A 20,000-nucleotide genomic window follows, 5' to 3' on the forward strand; every position below is an offset into this window, starting at 1 on the left:
CGAAAGGTAGTATGGGACAGTATTCAATATGCAGTGAACGCGCAGATGCCTCGACCGTACAATGAAGACCTACGTGCACCACGATTTTTGGTACATTTTTTAAACTTTCTCTGCGAAACATCACATAAAATAAGTAAGATTAAAGTCGTCAGAATCTTGCTTTCTCTGAGAATTCTAACCCTTTGTTACTAATTCATGGCCTGGATCATTTGAATGAACTTTGAAACTCTCTCACATCTCAATGTCAGTAACAAAAGATGAGCACGTATTTCTAGGTGACGTTTTCGATAGCATTGCCGTCTCAAACTGACAGCTTACCATAATGCCTTTCGGCATTGTCGCGTAGGCTTTTATGCTTCTTTTGGACAACCTTTCTCGAAAACAGCTGTATAAATTCGCGTCATTTGAATCCCTTCGTGACTATTTCAACCTTTTTAATATGACAAGAGTGTGGTAGTTCCTCAAAAGTGACCCTCCTCGGAACGGCACTTAATTTAGGAGAGAAAAAGAAAATTTATCCTCAAGTGCTGACGTTCTTCGTAAAACCTCAAATTTGGCTGTTTCACGTTGTTGTTTTGCTGACGGCGGCAAAGAAATGCACAAAAGTGAAAAATGCACGTGTAGGGCGTGCAAAGCTATTGTTTTTGCCAACTGCAACCAGCGGACTGAGAATTTTATTTCTGGCGATTTGTCACAAAGGCAGGGATAAGTGCGAACCGCCCCGGCAAGTTTCTTGTTAAAAACAGTAGGGAGCCCTAATAGTGCCTAAGACGGCGTCCGAAGGTACTAGTAGGGAACTTAAGCAAAGACAACGGAGACGGCAACGAGAACGTCACAAATTTGCATATTTAGTGGGCATAAACAATAGCTTTGCACGCCTTGCACGTGCGTTTTTCACTTTTGTCCATTTCATTTGCCGTCGTCAGCAAAACAACAACGTGAAATAGTCAAATTTAAGGTTTTAAGGAGAACGTCAGCACTTGACGCTGAAGTTTCACTTTCTCACTTAAATTAAGCGCCGTTCCGAACAATGTCATATTAAAAGGGTTGACATGTTACAATGACGCGAATTTATATTTTGAGATGACCTTCTCGGTGCCGTCGCGGTCGTCGTTGCTTAAGTTCCCTATTACATGTAGGGAGCTTCAGATTTTACGACGATGACGGCAACAACAACGGCGCATAAATAATCGTGCTGCACGTGCAGCACGGATTTTATAGGACGGATTCTTGCGGTACTCTGCATAAGGACGACGTGAAATTACCAAATTTAAGGTTTTGACGACAACGTAAGCACGCAACAGAGAATCTTCCATTCTCTATTTTCACTTTGTAACTGCTCGTACCAATTTATTTTTACAACACGTCGCCCAAATTGTAAGAAGTGAACGAGATAAAATAACCGCGAAAGAATTATGATAATATAAAGTGATAAGTTGAGGTGACGTTTTCGTTGAAGTCGCCGTCGTAGATCTTAAGGACGTTCGCGCGAAAATTTTTCAACAATGATTTTTTTCTGAAACTTTTACCACTGTAAGATGATGAGTTAGTTATGTCAGAAATGTAAAAAAAATGGGGGGTCACCGACTTCGTTTTGGAGAGAACATGCCCGGAAAAACACCCAAAATGTGACAAAATCGGGCTTCGTTAGCGAATAAGGCCAGTGTCTGTAAACCCAAATATATTGCAATTAAATCTTTGAAGTGAAATCTTCTATGCCAAATATTGTTTAAGTGGACTTATTAAGTGAATTTAGTCAACTGGTGAGGTTCCTTAAAGATCAAGTTCGCGTTTAGCGACCACAGTTTCACGCGCCTTGCAGCTGCAAGATGGCAGGATTCGATGTCCCGTGAGCAGAAATCTTAAAATTTTTTAACTTCCCACATTGATTTTTTGTTCATTTTTGGACAACGTGGAGATAATTGTAAATAAAATCCGTTTCTGGAAAAAAAAATAGGGGTCACCGAACGTCCAAGACCGTTAAATCAAGGCAAAGCTATAGCAATGGCCTTTTGCCCTATCATTTCTTATTTTAGTACTTAGCGCGCGCGCTCGTGTATGACGTAGCGTGTGCATTTGCGTGCGCAGTAAGGATGCGCAGAAACAATTGGCGCGAACGTCCTTAAGGTCCCCACTGAGAGCCTGGAACGGGCTAGACAGTATTGCTAAAAATAGATTCGTTGTATACAGAAATAGTTCAGACTTGAAAACTTCTAGAAAAATGTATATATTAAGCAGCTTTAATTCGGTTAGTTGTCTTGTTTGTGTGTGTGTAGAAGGGACTTTCCGTGAGGCTGAGATCTGTGATTGTTGAGAATGTTACAGTTCCAGGCCAGCTTAAAGTGTATTTTTAACGAGCATTTCAGTGTCAAGAAAAGAGCAATAGAAATAACTTTACTTGTGAACAGCTACGTTGTTGTGTAAAATACTTAAGTGAATTATGTAGGTACAGTTGTAAACTTCACTCTCCCATTAGCGATAAATTGCATTTTTTTGTTGGAAACCGCCAGTAAACCAATCTTTCTGCCGATGTTAAAAATACAGTCTTAAAGACATCAATTATTAGGCTCAAGTGATTTTTTTAAAGGCCAGTACAATGATTGCCATTTGGTTGGCCAACAGCACCATCATTGCATGGACTTAGGTACAAGTGTGTGATAGGTTGGAGCCTGTTGAATCACTGAGACCAAGTCTAATTTCAGAGCAAATTGCACTCCACTCAGTCAATTACCATCATAAATTACTACCGGTATACTATAGTAAGAAAAAGAAAAAACATGGAAGAAAAAACGCAAAAAATTAACTGTAGGTTGTTGCCCTGTGTTGATCTTCCTAAAAGTTATGTAACACTTACCAACTTCCTTTGTTTTAACAAAATTAACAACACTCTTTGGTCCATCGCCAACAGAAGTGTAGGCCAACACCTGCAATTCATATTCTGTAGATTCTTGCAATCCAGTAACAGTCTTTGTGTAAAGTGAAGTTTCGGAAACATCGATTAATTGAACATCTGGTTTGTCACCTGACCCTTTCCTATTAATAAACAACTTAAATCCTCTGATTATTCCATTTCTGGAGTCTGCAGGTGGTAGCTGCCAAGATGCAGTGACACTTGAAGAAGTGCTCACATTCACTATAAATCCACTGGGAGGTTTTGATGGAGCTGGAACATAGCAAAATAATTTAAGAGATAAAGGACAGACTGAGATAAATCAACACTATAAATAATGCATCTGTGCAATTATGACTGTGTTGAGGATCAATGGCTTTCACAGCATCAAGCAGCAAAAGCATCTTAATCAAGTGGTAAATCATCCAATCAACCACTTGCAAGTCAATCGATTGACCACAGATAAGCACTGCATCGCTAATCAAATTAAGTTTAATTTTGCTGTGCAAAAGAGGACAAGATTTGTGGTACTAAATGGTGGAGGCACTGGCTGAAGAGAGAACTCACAAAAACTCATCAATTAATGACACCACTTACCATCTTCCATTGTTCTTGCGAATTGAACAGAACTTTTCGGTCCATCGCCAACCGAGGTGTAGGCCAACAATTGAAATTCATATTCTGTAAATTTCATCAACTCCCTGACAGTTTCTGCTCGAATGGAAGCATTGGAAATGTTAAGAGCCGTAGACTGGTTACCAGAGTGTTTCTGTCTATAAAACAATTTGAATCCTGTAATGATTCCATTTCTGGAGTCTGCGGGTGGTAGCTGCCAAGATGCTGTGATACTTGTAGAACTGCTTGCGGTCACCATAATCCCACTGGGAGCGTTTGAAGGAACTTTAAATTAATGAAGAAAAAACATTAAGTGATCCCTGTTCATTAAGTCGCATTACCTAGCTGCGTTATAATCAAGTCACGTAAAGCACTTAAGAACCGATTCTAGTCTGTGGTACATATAGTCATTGTTCAGCATTACTAAAAATAGATTCTACAGCTGTATTTATGTTGTATTATACAGACTGAAATAGTTTAGACTTGGAAAGATACGCAGCTTTAATTAGCTCATACAGTTATCTTGTTTGTGTGTGTTGGCAATCTGGTGCCATGTGAATTCAGTGAAAAGTGAAAAGATGAAGATGAAAGGACGTCCCTTGAGACTGAGAGAAGTAGCTGTTTTGAAACAGAGGTTATACTTCTTAGCCAGCTTAAACTGTACTTTTGAAACAAAATATTTTTCATTGTCAAGAAAAGAGATTTAAGGACGTTTGCGCGAACATTTTCTAACATTGGCTTTTTTCTGAAAATTTTACCATTGAAAGATGAGTATTAGTGATGACAGAAATGTAAAAAAATGGGGGGGTCACCGACTTCGTTTTGGAGAGAACTTGCCTAGAAGAACACCCTAAATCTGAAAAACCGGCTTCTTTAGCGAATAAGGCCACAGTGTCTGTAAGCCCAAAAATATTGCAATTACATCTTTGAGTGAAATGTTCTCCACCAAACTTTGTTTAAGTGGACCAATCAAGTGAATTTAGTTAACTGTTGAAGTTCGCATTTAGCGACCATAGTTTCATGCACCTTGCAGCCGCAAGATGGCAGGATTCCATGTCCCGAGGACAGAAATCTTGAATTTTTTTTAACTTCCCACATTGATTTTTTTGTTCATTTTTGGACAATGTGGAGATAATTGTAAGTAAAATAAGTTTCTGAAAAGAAAAGTAGGGGTCACCGAACATCCAAGATCGTTAAATCCAAGAAAAGCTACAGCAATGGCCATCTGCCCAGTATCATTGTTAATTTTAGTACTTAGCGCGCACTCGATGCATGACGGGGCATGTGAATTTGCGTGGGCTGTAAGGATGCGCAGTAGCATTGGTTGCGGACGTCTTTAATTGCCAAAGAGCAGATAAATTATCGTTGAAAAGCTTCGCACTCTTGGTTTTCCGGCTTAAATTTGTCTTTATATACTTTAATACATCTGTTATACATAGGCTTAGTTGATCTTCCAAAAAAGAAAAACCGGGCAATGATTGTCTTACTGTATGGTTGCCTAACCCTAACCCTGGCAGTCGCAATCTGTCGGGACTTATTAAATGTTCAAAGCAAAGTTTGGATACTTCAAGAACAATTGCCAAAACCTCATTTACAGGTTGCAGAGTAACCTGACAATGGGTGGTCAAGTAGCTCCCGAAATCTAAGAGGTTTTAAAATCTTTTCTCTCTTCAGTCACTTGACTTGCTACTAGCAGGGCCTGCTTTTTCATAGTTCATATACATGGACTGGTTATGAAACCCCGAAAACTTGAAAAAGTGAGTACAGTGCTGTCACACTTGAGGTTAACCTGACCGTGACCATGCACAATACAGTATATTGTCCTCCGTTCATGTTTGAGTTTTGAATAAATTAATCAAAACCTCTGATTAGTTGTCTGTTAGAAGAAGGGTGTGGTTTGGTCATGGTCAGGGCCAAAACAAAAAACAAGAAAAAAAACAAAGAAACATGTACAGTTTCATAACCATCTTGATATATTAACTACAATGGTCTTTGTAAGGAAAGGAAAAAGACATTGACTGAAGTCATTGCTTAACAGTGGGCACAATGATGCATAAGGTAGGCAGCATTTAAACTTGCACGCAACGAAATGTTGGGGAAAAAAAAGAAAAATGGACACTTGTGTTAAAATGCTAATTAAAAATAAAATTTTGGGGCAAATCGAGCCTTTCATGTTTGTTTTTTGTCTCCCATAGAATATCACTGCTGAAGAGTAATTGGGCGTACACTAGATTAATAAGTTTCAGTTTCGCCAACAACGTAATCTATGCATATGTGTGTGTATATATATATATATATATATATATAATAATGACCAATGGTAGCAAAATTTCAGTTCATCGTTTTATTGCTACAACGCTGTTTCGTATGGTCGAAGAACGACCACACTCATCAGGCAATAACGAATGACCCATTCGTTATTGCCTGATGAGTGTGGTCGTTGCTTGTCTCTTAGGTATACCGAATTCCTAAAGGTATTACATAAGAACTTAAAAAGTGCAATAGAACGGACATAACAAAAGGTTAAACAATGTACTTAATGATGTTCCTGCATACTTTACTACCTGATTAAAATTCATCAAAGATGTGAAAAATCCCTAAGGGTATTACTTTACGAAGATTATAACTAAAGAGAAAAGCAAACAAAACAGTAAAAGAACCAATATAAAAACACGAGCTCAAGCTAAACTTGAATCCACTAACAATGCACAACAATCATAACAAATTCCCAGATTGGGGCCTTTGAGCCAAACTGTTCAATTTACGGTCAAACAACAAATTCCCCAACAAAAGCCCTTGAACGGTTGAAATATTTGAAGAATTAAGTTCTTTATCAAAAAGCGTGCATCTATGAATCATGTAGAATTGAAGTGTATTCTGTTTTTAGAATGAAATTCTTGCCTTTGTTAAGGCCGTGAGGTGCAAGGGTGAAGAGTTGGGCACTCCAATAGGCTTCCGTGTGATAAGAAGTCTGTCAATATCATCCTGCCTGTTTGTGTCGTTAATTTGGTCTATACATTGAAAAGAGAAATCCTGCAGTGAATGTGAAGTGCTATTAAAGTGGACTGCCACTTCACAAGATTTCTTATTTGTTATCATAGATGACTTGTGATTTCTAAATCTCACTTTGAATTCGGTGGTAGTAGAGCCAATATACTGAAGCTGATATTTTTTGCACGAAACTAAATAGATGACATTTTTGGAACTACATGTCAAATTGGGTCTAACGATGTAAGATTTACCTGTTCTAAAACTACAAAAATTTCTCGATTCGACAAAATAATTTTTACAAAGATCGCATCTACCTTTGTCGCACTTATAGCAACCTGCCTCAAGGGGATTGGTGGTATGAATATTTCTTGTTTGGTATTTAGAAGGTGCTAAAATTGCTTTCAGATTTTTAGATCTGCGATAAGCTGGAATGATTGAATTTTTGGGAAACAGCTCTTTTAATTTCGTATTAGATTCCAAAAGATGCCGATGTTTCCTGATGATGTAATTTATGTTTGGCAGATTGGGATTGTAAACTGTCACAAATGGGAAAAGCCTCTTGGAGGTCCTTGCTTTCTGTTTGAGTAAATCCTTTCTAGGGATAATTGAAACTTTAGAAAATTGATCATTAACTAGATTTGCCGGGTAACCTTGGGTTACCAGATAGTTCTTATATTCTACGCATTTTCTAGTGAAAAATTCATCTTCTGAACAGTTTCTCCTCAGTCTCAGAGCAACTCCAAGGGAATTGCTTTAAATAGAGGTTTAGGGTGGGAACTGGAGGGAATTTTATTTACAACCACTCGCTCGCTTATTTACAACCACTCGCTCGAAAATTACCATCTTTTATTAAGGACACCACTGATCTACTTAATAGAATTGAACAAATTAATGATGACAGCCCCTTTCCTGGAGGTACTTTGTTAGTCTCTTGGGACGTAGTATCTATGTTCCCTAATATTGACAATAATTTGGGCCTCACTGCAGTTAAAAATGCTCTTAATGCCAGAGAATGTAAAATGCCATCTACGAATTGTATTTTGGAAGCGGTCAAAATTTGTTTTTGTTTGTAACCATTCAGGCTTTAAAGATAACTTTTTCCTGCAGATCCATGGTACTGCCATGGGGCCTAAGAATGCATGCAGCTACGCAGATCTTGCAATGGGGGAACTCGATCGCAAAGCAAAATTTTGCGGTCCCATAAAACCTGCACTATGGTGGAGATACCGAGATGACATTTTTGATCTCTGGCAGCAAGGCCTCCCTGCCCTAGAGGAATTTACCCAATACATCAATTCTCTCTATCCTACCATCAAATTTGAATTAGTTTTTTTAGAAAGTCGCCTCAACGTCTTAGACGTTACTCTGTACTTAGTTGATGGTTTTATAAAAACTGATGTGTACTCTAAACCTACAGATAGCCATTTATATCTCCCTCCCTCCAGTTCCCACCCTAAAGATGTATTTAAAGCAATTCCCTTTGGAGTTGCTCTGAGACTGAGGAGAAACTGTTCAGAAGATGAATTTTTCACTAGAAAATGCGTAGAATATAAGAACTATCTGGTAAACCAAGGTTACCCGGCAAATCTAGTTAATGATCAATTTTCTAAAGTTTCAATTATCCCTAGAAAGGATTTACTCAAACAGAAAGCAAGGACCTCCAAGAGGCTTTTCCCATTTGTTACAGTTTACAATCCCAATCTGCCAAACATAAATTACATCATCAGGAAACATCGGCATCTTTTGGAATCTAATACGAAATTAACAGAGCTGTTTCCCAAAAATTCAATCATTCCAGCTTATCGCAGATCTAAAAATCTGAAAGCAATTTTAGCACCTTCTAAATACCAAGCAAGAAATATTCAAACCACCAATCCCCTGAGGCAGGTTGCTATAAGTGCGACAAAGGTAGATGCGATCTTTGTAAAAATTATTTTGTCGAATCGAGAAATTTTTGTAGTTTTAGAACAGGTAAATCTTACATCGTTAGACCCAATTTGACATGTAGTTCCAAAAATGTCATCTATTTAGTTTCGTGCAAAAAATGTCAGCTTCAGTATATTGGCTCTACTACCACCGAATTCAAAGTGAGATTTAGAAATCACAAGTCATCTATGATTACAAATAAGAAATCTTGTGAAGTGGCAGTCCACTTTAATAGCACTTCACATTCACTGCAGGATTTCTCTTTTCAATGTATAGACCAAATTAACGATACAAACAGGCAGGATGATATTGACAGACTTCTTATCACAAAGGAAGCCTATTGGAGTGCCCCACTCTTCACCTTGGCACCTCACAGCCTTAACAAAAGGCAAGAATTTCATTCTAAAAACAGAATACACTTCAATTCTACATGATTCATAGATGCACGCTTTTTGATAAAGAATTTAATTCTTCAAATATTTCAACTGTTCAAGGGCTTTTGTTTGGGAATTTGTTGTTTGACCGTAAATTGAACAGTTTGGCTCAAAGGCCCCAATCTGGGAATTTGTTATGATTGTTGTGCATTGTTAGTGGATTCAGGTTTAGCTTGAGCTTGTGTTTTTATATTGGTTCTTTTACTGTTTTGTTTGCTTTTCTCTTTAGTTATAATCTTCGTAAAGTAATACCCTTAGGGATTTTTCACATCTTTGATGAATTTTAATCAGGTAGTAAAGTATGCAGGAACATCATTAAGTACATTGTTTAACCTTTTGTTATGTCCGTTCTATTGCACTTTCTAAGTTCTTATGTAATACCTTTAGGAATTCGGTATACCTAAGAGACAAGCAACTAACACTGTAAACATATAAAAAGGAATTTTTTAATCATGATTCACTGTAACTGATGAAGGTCATATGACCGAAACGTTTTACACTACATTAAATCTTTTTACTTTTTAAGTCATCAGAAGTTGTCCGTCCACTGGCCTCTTTTAACTTTTATACAATTTTTACATGCCGTGGTTTGGACTGCGTATCTCTCCGGGATCCTTCTGGTGGCCTGGCACCTTCGTTGGCTCAGGAAGTCCATTTAAACTGCTCGCTATATATATATATATATATATATATATATAGATACGTAGACTTGAACTACAACCTCGGTCATCAATAGTTGTACCACTTTCTTGAAAAGCACGTCACCCGCATCCTAGCTATTGATAACGCACTCCTCCTCCCTCCCTCCCTTCAATGTTGCGTTTGTCGTTCTAATGTTGCGTTTACTGGAAAGTTCTTGCATTGGAACCCATAAACATCAACATTGAAAGGGGAGGAGGGAAAAATTTCCGTCGGCGTTACAACATTTGTGACTGAGACTGTATTTGTCACTGTTAAGTGTTTTCATGTGTGCGACGTGATGTGACGACCGTGGACAGTGTAATGTGAAATTATTGTTGTAGGGCTGTAAGATATGTGAAGACGGTACCTATTTGTCGCCAAATACACTTTGGGCAATAGTATTAATGGTCTTGGAGGAAACTTAAAAAGATGTACAGAATTATTTGGTGAAAGGCTGGTTTTTGTGTGTTAATACTGTTGTTATCTGTGTTTGCAGAAGCAATTAAATAAAGTCAACATTAGTCAATGATATTTTGAGAGATGATGCGTCTATCAGAAAGGGAAACTGCTATTAAAAAAGTAGATCGGTAGCTGTAAAGGAGTGTTTGAAAAGGTTCGAAGTCAATTTGTACATCCAGCGGAATACAGATAAAGGAGGCGATCAGTTAATGTTATGGCGGAAGACTGCGGTGGTTGCAGTGCGGCAGCAGGTGGGTTAGGGGAAAGGCCTGTGCGACTTCGAACACTGAATTCCCGTCAAGTACGATTTGTGTATTTGATAACTTACAGTCAAGCCGATCTTGAAATTGTTCCTACACGGGAAGAATTTTCAAGAATTGTTTTGGACAGTTTTTCAAACGCTGATCCTTCTAGTCGTATCGAAGTGGTGCAATGGGTGTGTAGCCAAGAAGGACATAGGGATGGTGGCATTCATTATCACATGGCTGTGAAGTTAAGTGCTAGACGTCGTTGGCTAAAAATTCGCAATTTTTTAGAAGAAAGGCATCGTGTAAAAGTAAATTTTAGTGATAAACATTGCAATTATTACTCGGCCTGGCGTTACACAACTAAGGAGGATGCACATTTCATACAGTCTGAAAGTCATCCGGACTTGTCAAACTTCTCGGAACCATGTACGTCTGCAGCTAGTAGAGCTCTATCACGGAAAAGCTCCTCGGAAGGTAATGCCAGTGGTAAAGGAAAAAGTAGAAAAGGCGGAAAAGACTGAGCATTTTTGAAGTGTCACAAATTGTCGTTTAAAATGGATTTCGCACTCGGTTGCAGCTTGTTGCCTACGCAAATAATCAAAAAAGGAAGGCAAAACAGACCTTGCGGAGTTTATAGCGAATAGGGGAGCAAAGGCGGTTGATGAGGCCCTCAGTGTAGGTTGGGAATTAGAAGAAGCAGAAGGAAAGATGGAGCGCAGCGAAAAGAGTAGAGCGGAGATTTTGTACAGTCAGCTCGGAAAGGAATGCGTTGTAGGTTGTGACCGTCGTTGGTTGCAAATGGCGCGAAATCTTTTGGAGCGAAATAACATAGCCGGGGACGAATTTTCAGAGGCTATCAGAAATCTTCTTGACAAGGGAAGAGGGAAATACCGCAACTTGTATTTGAAAGGCCCGTCTAATTGTGGAAAAACTTTTCTTTTAAATCCTCTTACAAGCATTTACAACACATTTTGCAACCCGGCCAGCACAACCTTCGCATGGGTAGGTGCAGAAGAGGCGGAAGTTTTATTTCTAAATGATTTCAGATGGTCCGCCAACATCATCCCATGGCATGATTTGCTATTGCTATTGGAAGGCCATGAGGTTCACCTGCCAGCAACCAAGACCCATTACAGATGTGATTTTTCCTTGAAAGGGGATACGCCCATCTTTTGTACCGCCAAGGAGGAAATTTCCTTTGTCCGTGCTGGTGTGCTGGATGAAAGAGAGACTGAAATGATGCGTGTTCGTTGGCGAGTGTTTGCATTCAGCTCACAGATTACTGAGGCAGAACAACTGCAAGTTCCACCTTGTCCACGCTGTTTTGCTGAACTTGTCTATCCCCAGGCCTAAACTCTGCCTCTTGTTAATTTAATTATGGTTACATGTGAGTGTGTACCGATCACGGATCACCATCCTTTTTCTTCATTTTAGCGTTGTATTTGGTAAAAACTAGGACGTTTAATCGTACTAAACTATTGTAGTAGTTACTATGTGTAACCAGAAATAATAGAAATCACAACAGCGCCTTCCTTAGACTTATTTGCTACGGTACACCATGGTGATCCGTCATTGCTAAATAATTTTAGTAGACTGTAATTAATTTACCGACAACGGATCACCATGGTGTACCGTAGAAATTTTGAGGACAAAAAACTGCTAATTGCTTGAAAATCTCACTATAGTTAAGTTGTGTTCTAGTGCTTATTGTCAAGTACAAAAAAAGGCAGATAAGACAGATTTAAAGTACTTTTGCAAGAAATGATCATGGTGTACCGTGATCACAAGGGTGATGTTGATTGTTTACACAAGCAATTTATACACGTCAATGGATTCCAGTCCTTTATCTAAGAAAAAGTACCGGTAAATATCAACTTTCTTTTGAAGAGCTATGCTTTAAATACATTATACAAAGTAAAACAAAGAGACAATTGATTGTTTAGTAAAAAGTAGAGATACATCGTTGAAATTAGTAGTTGCAACGTTATTTAACGCGGAAAATGACAACAGCAACAAGCTTTTTTACATTTCCCACCGGTGTAACACTGTACTTACACACGCACACACACAAAAAAAAACATTACAGTTGTCCGCTATAGAGCTTTAAAATGAGTATTAACTAATACTTGATACGGCCACCCCTCTTTCTGATGACACTGGTCATTCTTTTTGGTATAGAGTCTATCAACCTATTTACAGTTACTATCGGCAGGGTGAAAAACGTATCTATTACACGAGCTTTAAACTCTTCAAACGTTTCACGTCTTATTTTGCGATCCCTTGCTTGTTTTCGAAGGTGCCTATTAACAATAGCAAAAACGTTTTCGATAACATGTAAGTCTGCGCTTCGTGGTGGAAGTTTGATGACGGTGCTATTTACACGCTCAATTGCCGCTTTTGCTAATGCAGAATTTTGACAAGGATCTCCACCCTGCATCCATAGGCGACTGACACCTTTTCCAGCCAACTCAAACAATCGATCAAAGTGTTCAGCAACGAATGTGGCGAAGTAGCTACCTGTCATGTGTTCATAAGGCTCACAGCAAATTACTCCCTTGTCATAGGATATAGCGACTATAAGCCTTAAGACTTTGCCCCCAGTTCCCTCCTTTCGACCCTTCGTAATGCATCCATGAGCAAGGCCCTCGCTTTTTTTTCTCCATACTCGTCCTTGAGGTGCGATAGCTTGATCAAAAGGATTCCTCTTATATGCGATGGATGTTCCGTCCAAGTAGAACGCAATTTCTTTTTTCCAAACATCCGCACTGAAGTTTCTCTGCATGAGTTTAGCAAAAGCCACTCTTTTCTTATGATCATCTTCGGTCATAAGTCCTTTCTTCCTTGTCTGCAAATAAAAATACCCTGCTGAATTTAGGTAACGTGTAACTGTCCTCGTTGAAACATCACTTTCTTTAATTCCGGCCTCCTCCATTAATCTTTTACAGGTGAAAGTCCCGTCTCTTTTTCGTAGGACCCTGAGACAGCGAATCAGGTGCCTTCTTTGTCGTTCACTTAGCTTGAACTTACGGCCTCTTTTCGAGGAACTTCGTAAACGCGAGGGAGCGCTTCTATTTGCTTTGGAAATTCTTACAACACTTGCTGTTGAAATACCACATAAATCAGCAACTTTACGAACAGCAAGTCGTTTAACCCGGCTTAAGTAAAAAGCTCTTGCCCGTGTCACATTATCGATACAGTGTTTAAAGGCCATTACACTAGTGCAGCGCTTTTCTCTCGTAATTCTGTAGAATATTATTCCTTCTTAGCAACAAACCAACTCTTTATAGCAATTTTATAAGTAAAGAAACGTGCTTAAACTTCGTTTCATTGCGAAAGTCCCACAAAACAACCGTTACAGAACACATAAGTAATGGCGCATTTTCTTATCTGAAAAGCGTCATTCAACACTCAGACAACCTCGGTCATAAATAGTTGTAACACTTTCTTGAAAAGCACGTAACTCGCATCCAAGCTATTGATAACGCACTCCTCCTCCCTCCCTCCCTTCAATGTTGCGTTTGTCGTTCTAATGTTGCGTTTACTGGAAAGTTCTTGCATTGGAACCCATAAACATCAACATTGAAAGGGGAGGAGGGAAAAATTTCCGTCGGCGTTACAACATTTGTGACTGAGACTGTATTTGTCACTGTTAAGTGTTTTCATGTGTGCGACGTGATGTGACGACCGTGGACAGTGTAATGTGAAATTATTGTTGTAGGGCTGTAAGATATGTGAAGACGGTACCTATTTGTCGCCAAATACACTTTGGGCAATAGTATTAATGGTCTTGGAGGAAACTTAAAAAGATGTACAGAATTATTTGGTGAAAGGCTGGTTTTTGTGTGTTAATACTGTTGTTATCTGTGTTTGCAGAAGCAATTAAATAAAGTCAACATTAGTCAATGATATTTTGAGAGATGATGCGTCTATCAGAAAGGGAAACTGCTATTAAAAAAGTAGATCGGTAGCTGTAAAGGAGTGTTTGAAAAGGTTCGAAGTCAATTTGTACATCCAGCGGAATACAGATAAAGGAGGCGATCAGTTAATGTTATGGCGGAAGACTGCGGTGGTTGCAGTGCGGCAGCAGGTGGGTTAGGGGAAAGGCCTGTGCGACTTCGAACACTGAATTCCCGTCAAGTACGATTTGTGTATTTGATAACTTACAGTCAAGCCGATCTTGAAATTGTTCCTACACGGGAAGAATTTTCAAGAATTGTTTTGGACAGTTTTTCAAACGCTGATCCTTCTAGTCGTATCGAAGTGGTGCAATGGGTGTGTAGCCAAGAAGGACATAGGGATGGTGGCATTCATTATCACATGGCTGTGAAGTTAAGTGCTAGACGTCGTTGGCTAAAAATTCGCAATTTTTTAGAAGAAAGGCATCGTGTAAAAGTAAATTTTAGTGATAAACATTGCAATTATTACTCGGCCTGGCGTTACACAACTAAGGAGGATGCACATTTCATACAGTCTGAAAGTCATCCGGACTTGTCAAACTTCTCGGAACCATGTACGTCTGCAGCTAGTAGAGCTCTATCACGGAAAAGCTCCTCGGAAGGTAATGCCAGTGGTAAAGGAAAAAGTAGAAAAGGGCGGAAAAGACTGAGCATTTTTGAAGTGTCACAAATTGTCGTTGAAAAGGGAATTCGCACACGGTTGCAGCTTCTTGCCTACGCAAATAATCAAAAAAGGGAAGGCAAAACAGACCTTGCGGAGTTTATAGCGAATAGGGGAGCAAAGGCGGTTGATGAGGCCCTCAGTGTAGGTTGGGAATTAGAAGAAGCAGAAGGAAAGATGGAGCGCAGCGAAAAGAGTAGAGCGGAGATTTTGTACAGTCAGCTCGGAAAGGAATGCGTTGTAGGTTGTGACCGTCGTTGGTTGCAAATGGCGCGAAATCTTTTGGAGCGAAATAACATAGCCGGGGACGAATTTTCAGAGGCTATCAGAAATCTTCTTGACAAGGGAAGAGGGAAATACCGCAACTTGTATTTGAAAGGCCCGTCTAATTGTGGAAAAACTTTTCTTTTAAATCCTCTTACAAGCATTTACAACACATTTTGCAACCCGGCCAGCACAACCTTCGCATGGGTAGGTGCAGAAGAGGCGGAAGTTTTATTTCTAAATGATTTCAGATGGTCCGCCAACATCATCCCATGGCATGATTTGCTATTGCTATTGGAAGGCCATGAGGTTCACCTGCCAGCATCCAAGACCCATTACAGATGTGATTTTTCCTTGAAAGGGGATACGCCCATCTTTTGTACCGCCAAGGAGGAAATTTCCTTTGTCCGTGCTGGTGTGCTGGATGAAAGAGAGACTGAAATGATGCGTGTTCGTTGGCGAGTGTTTGCATTCAGCTCACAGATTACTGAGGCAGAACAACTGCAAGTTCCACCTTGTCCACGCTGTTTTGCTGAACTTGTCTATCCCCAGGCCTAAACTCTGCCTCTTGTTAATTTAATTATGGTTACATGTGAGTGTGTACCGATCACGGATCACCATCCTTTTTCTTCATTTTAGCGTTGTATTTGGTAAAAACTAGGACGTTTAATCGTACTAAACTATTGTAGTAGTTACTATGTGTAACCAGAAATAATAGAAATCACAACAGCGCCTTCCTTAGACTTATTTGCTACGGTACACCATGGTGATCCGTCATTGCTAAATAATTTTAGTAGACTGTAATTAATTTACCGACAACGGATCACCATGGTGTACCGTAGAAATTTTGAGGACAAAAAACTGCTAATTGCTTGAAAATCTCACTATAGTTAAGTTGTGTTCTAGTGCTTATTGTCAAGTACAAAAAAAGGCAGATAAGACAGATTTAAAGTACTTTTGCAAGAAATGATCATGGTGTACCGTGATCACAAGGGTGATGTTGATTGTTTACACAAGCAATTTATACACGTCAATGGATTCCAGTCCTTTATCTAAGAAAAAGTACCGGTAAATATCAACTTTCTTTTGAAGAGCTATGCTTTAAATACATTATACAAAGTAAAACAAAGAGACAATTGATTGTTTAGTAAAAAGTAGAGATACATCGTTGAAATTAGTAGTTGCAACGTTATTTAACGCGGAAAATGACAACAGCAACAAGCTTTTTTACATTTCCCACCGGTGTAACACTGTACTTACACACGCACACACACAAAAAAAAACATTACAGTTGTCCGCTATAGAGCTTTAAAATGAGTATTAACTAATACTTGATACGGCCACCCCTCTTTCTGATGACACTGGTCATTCTTTTTGGTATAGAGTCTATCAACCTATTTACAGTTACTATCGGCAGGGTGAAAAACGTATCTATTACACGAGCTTTAAACTCTTCAAACGTTTCACGTCTTATTTTGCGATCCCTTGCTTGTTTTCGAAGGTGCCTATTAACAATAGCAAAAACGTTTTCGATAACATGTAAGTCTGCGCTTCGTGGTGGAAGTTTGATGACGGTGCTATTTACACGCTCAATTGCCGCTTTTGCTAATGCAGAATTTTGACAAGGATCTCCACCCTGCATCCATAGGCGACTGACACCTTTTCCAGCCAACTCAAACAATCGATCAAAGTGTTCAGCAACGAATGTGGCGAAGTAGCTACCTGTCATGTGTTCATAAGGCTCACAGCAAATTACTCCCTTGTCATAGGATATAGCGACTATAAGCCTTAAGACTTTGCCCCCAGTTCCCTCCTTTCGACCCTTCGTAATGCATCCATGAGCAAGGCCCTCGCTTTTTTTTCTCCATACTCGTCCTTGAGGTGCGATAGCTTGATCAAAAGGATTCCTCTTATATGCGATGGATGTTCCGTCCAAGTAGAACGCAATTTCTTTTTTCCAAACATCCGCACTGAAGTTTCTCTGCATGAGTTTAGCAAAAGCCACTCTTTTCTTATGATCATCTTCGGTCATAAGTCCTTTCTTCCTTGTCTGCAAATAAAAATACCCTGCTGAATTTAGGTAACGTGTAACTGTCCTCGTTGAAACATCACTTTCTTTAATTCCGGCCTCCTCCATTAATCTTTTACAGGTGAAAGTCCCGTCTCTTTTTCGTAGGACCCTGAGACAGCGAATCAGGTGCCTTCTTTGTCGTTCACTTAGCTTGAACTTACGGCCTCTTTTCGAGGAACTTCGTAAACGCGAGGGAGCGCTTCTATTTGCTTTGGAAATTCTTACAACACTTGCTGTTGAAATACCACATAAATCAGCAACTTTACGAACAGCAAGTCGTTTAACCCGGCTTAAGTAAAAAGCTCTTGCCCGTGTCACATTATCGATACAGTGTTTAAAGGCCATTACACTAGTGCAGCGCTTTTCTCTCGTAATTCTGTAGAATATTATTCCTTCTTAGCAACAAACCAACTCTTTATAGCAATTTTATAAGTAAAGAAACGTGCTTAAACTTCGTTTCATTGCGAAAGTCCCACAAAACAACCGTTACAGAACACATAAGTAATGGCGCATTTTCTTATCTGAAAAGCGTCATTCAACACTCAGACAACCTCGGTCATAAATAGTTGTAACACTTTCTTGAAAAGCACGTAACTCGCATCCAAGCTATTGATAACGCACTCCTCCTCCCTCCCTCCCTTCAATGTTGCGTTTGTCGTTCTAATGTTGCGTTTACTGGAAAGTTCTTGCATTGGAACCCATAAACATCAACATTGAAAGGGGAGGAGGGAAAAATTTCCGTCGGCGTTACAACATTTGTGACTGAGACTGTAGGTCAAAAACATTTATTTGCTACTCCGAGTTTCATGCTTCTCACGAAGCAATCATCAGGCAACTGTCAAAAAGAAGGGATACATGGTGTTTTACAGTGATTTTGAAAAAACGGTAGCAATTCACTATAGGCTGGGGTGCAGCGCAACGGTTAAACGATACAAACTGTTTCCAGTGAGCTGCTAAGAATAAGCCTTAAATAATTACGCTATTGAGAAGGAATTTCTTTGCATGTCTGCAACTTGTTACAAGCTCATTTCTGTTGTTAAGGGTCGCCAAATCTGGTCTACAAATTATATAGTATTTCTCCCACAAACATAAATTACACTTCTTCGTTACATTTGAATAGGATCTCGCATGCCTAACAATCCGCCATTTAATGCGATAGTCGACTTTCTTGTCTTTCAAACCCCATACATATTTACTAAGTTCAGTGTAGCCGCTCTTGTTGAGTGCATCTTGGTAGGTTTCTTTCGCTTTATCAAATGATTCTTTGTCGGAAGAAATTTCTGAGAGGCGCTTGTTTATGGATTCCGGTATGTTCTTTAGGATGGATGGGGGATGATTGGATTTCTTGTGAACGTAGAGTGGGATGTTTCCTTCTTTTGTGTAGGGATAGTGCTTTCCAGATTGGAGGTCAAGGGTGACGTCTAAGAAATTTACTTTAGTGATGTTTGCTTCGACTGTGATCTTTAAGTCGTTTTCACGGAAAATTTGGCAGAAGCCCTTCTTGATTCTTTCGATCTGTTGAGGGTTTGAGTTAAAAGCTGCCAAACCGTAAAACCTACAGAAAAACAACTCCAGAAACCAAACACCGGAAGAATAGGCCTAGAAACATCACCTGGTTCAATCCTCCGTACAGCCAAAACGTCAAAACAAAAGTTGGAAAGTGTTTCCTCACCTTAATCGGCAAGCACTTCCCAAAATCACACCCTTTGCACAGAATTTTCAACCGGAACACTCTCAAAATTAGTTATAGCTGCATGAGCAATGTAAAAACAATTATCTCCAACCAAAATAAAGCCGTCATTAACAAGTCATCAAATCCACCCGCTCAAACTATCAACACTTGCAACTGCCGTGACAAAAGATCCTGCCCTCTAGACGGAAAGTGCAACGTGCGGAATACCATCTATCAAGCAGAGGTCACAACATCTCAGTCAAAGCAAACTTACATCGGTCTTTGCGACACATCATTCAAATCACGTTATAGAACCCACACATGTTCCTTTAGAAATGAACGCTACAGAAATTCCACTGAACTTAGTAAATATGTATGGGGTTTGAAAGACAAGAAAGTCGACTATCGCATTAAATGGCGGATTGTTAGGCATGCGAGATCCTATTCAAATGTAACGAAGAAGTGTAATTTATGTTTGTGGGAGAAATACTATATAATTTGTAGACCAGATTTGGCGACCCTTAACAACAGAAATGAGCTTGTAACAAGTTGCAGACATGCAAAGAAATTCCTTCTCAATAGCGTAATTATTTAAGGCTTATTTTTAGCAGCTCACTGGAAACAGTTTGTATTGTTTAACCGTTGCTATGCACCCCAGCCTATAGTGAATTGCTACCGTTTTTTCAAAATCACTGTAAAACACCATGTATCCCTTCTTTTTGACAGTTGCCTGATGATTGCTTCGTGAGAAGCATGAAACTCGGAGTAGCAAATAAATGTTTTTGACCTAGTTCAAGTCTACGTATCTATTCAAAGCTCTGGTAAACCCATTGAGCACTTTTAGCTGATGATCAATTTATCACGTAATTTCATTATATATATATATATATATACAAATGTAAGAAGGAAAGTATTACTAGTTACTCGAGTTTCGCGCTCAAGGCGATCATCAGACTGATCGTTGTCTACGAGAAGATGTCATATATAAGTGTTCAAATTTAGGAACGGTTGTAGCGACGCTTCCGGTGATTGGTTGTCGTGAAGAACTTTGCATCTTGAGCGCAAAAAACGCCTTTCTCTTCAACAAGAAATCTGAGCTGGTAACGAAATGCCGCCATGAAAACAAGTTCTT

General features: G+C 39.3%; 1 protein-coding gene across 3 annotated transcripts in view; it reads right to left on the minus strand.

Moving 5' to 3' along the window:
* Nucleotides 1-20,000, minus strand: part of LOC138016623 (receptor-type tyrosine-protein phosphatase delta-like) — a 47,346-nt gene that overhangs the window by 9,587 nt on the left and 17,759 nt on the right. The window contains exons 6-7 of one of the 3 annotated variants that reach the window (XM_068863815.1): nucleotides 3,488-3,790; nucleotides 2,851-3,163 (exon numbers count right to left, since the gene is read on the minus strand). In XM_068863815.1, the coding sequence (XP_068719916.1) occupies nucleotides 2,851-3,163; nucleotides 3,488-3,790 (616 nt within the window). Of the gene's footprint in view, nucleotides 1-2,698; nucleotides 3,164-3,487; nucleotides 3,791-20,000 lie in introns of those variants that run through there. The other 2 variants (XM_068863814.1, XM_068863816.1) reach the window with 2 other exon arrangements.

Source organism: Montipora capricornis, chromosome 9 (genome assembly GCF_036669925.1).
Source record: "Montipora capricornis isolate CH-2021 chromosome 9, ASM3666992v2, whole genome shotgun sequence".
Classification (NCBI taxonomy): domain Eukaryota; kingdom Metazoa; phylum Cnidaria; class Anthozoa; order Scleractinia; family Acroporidae; genus Montipora; species Montipora capricornis.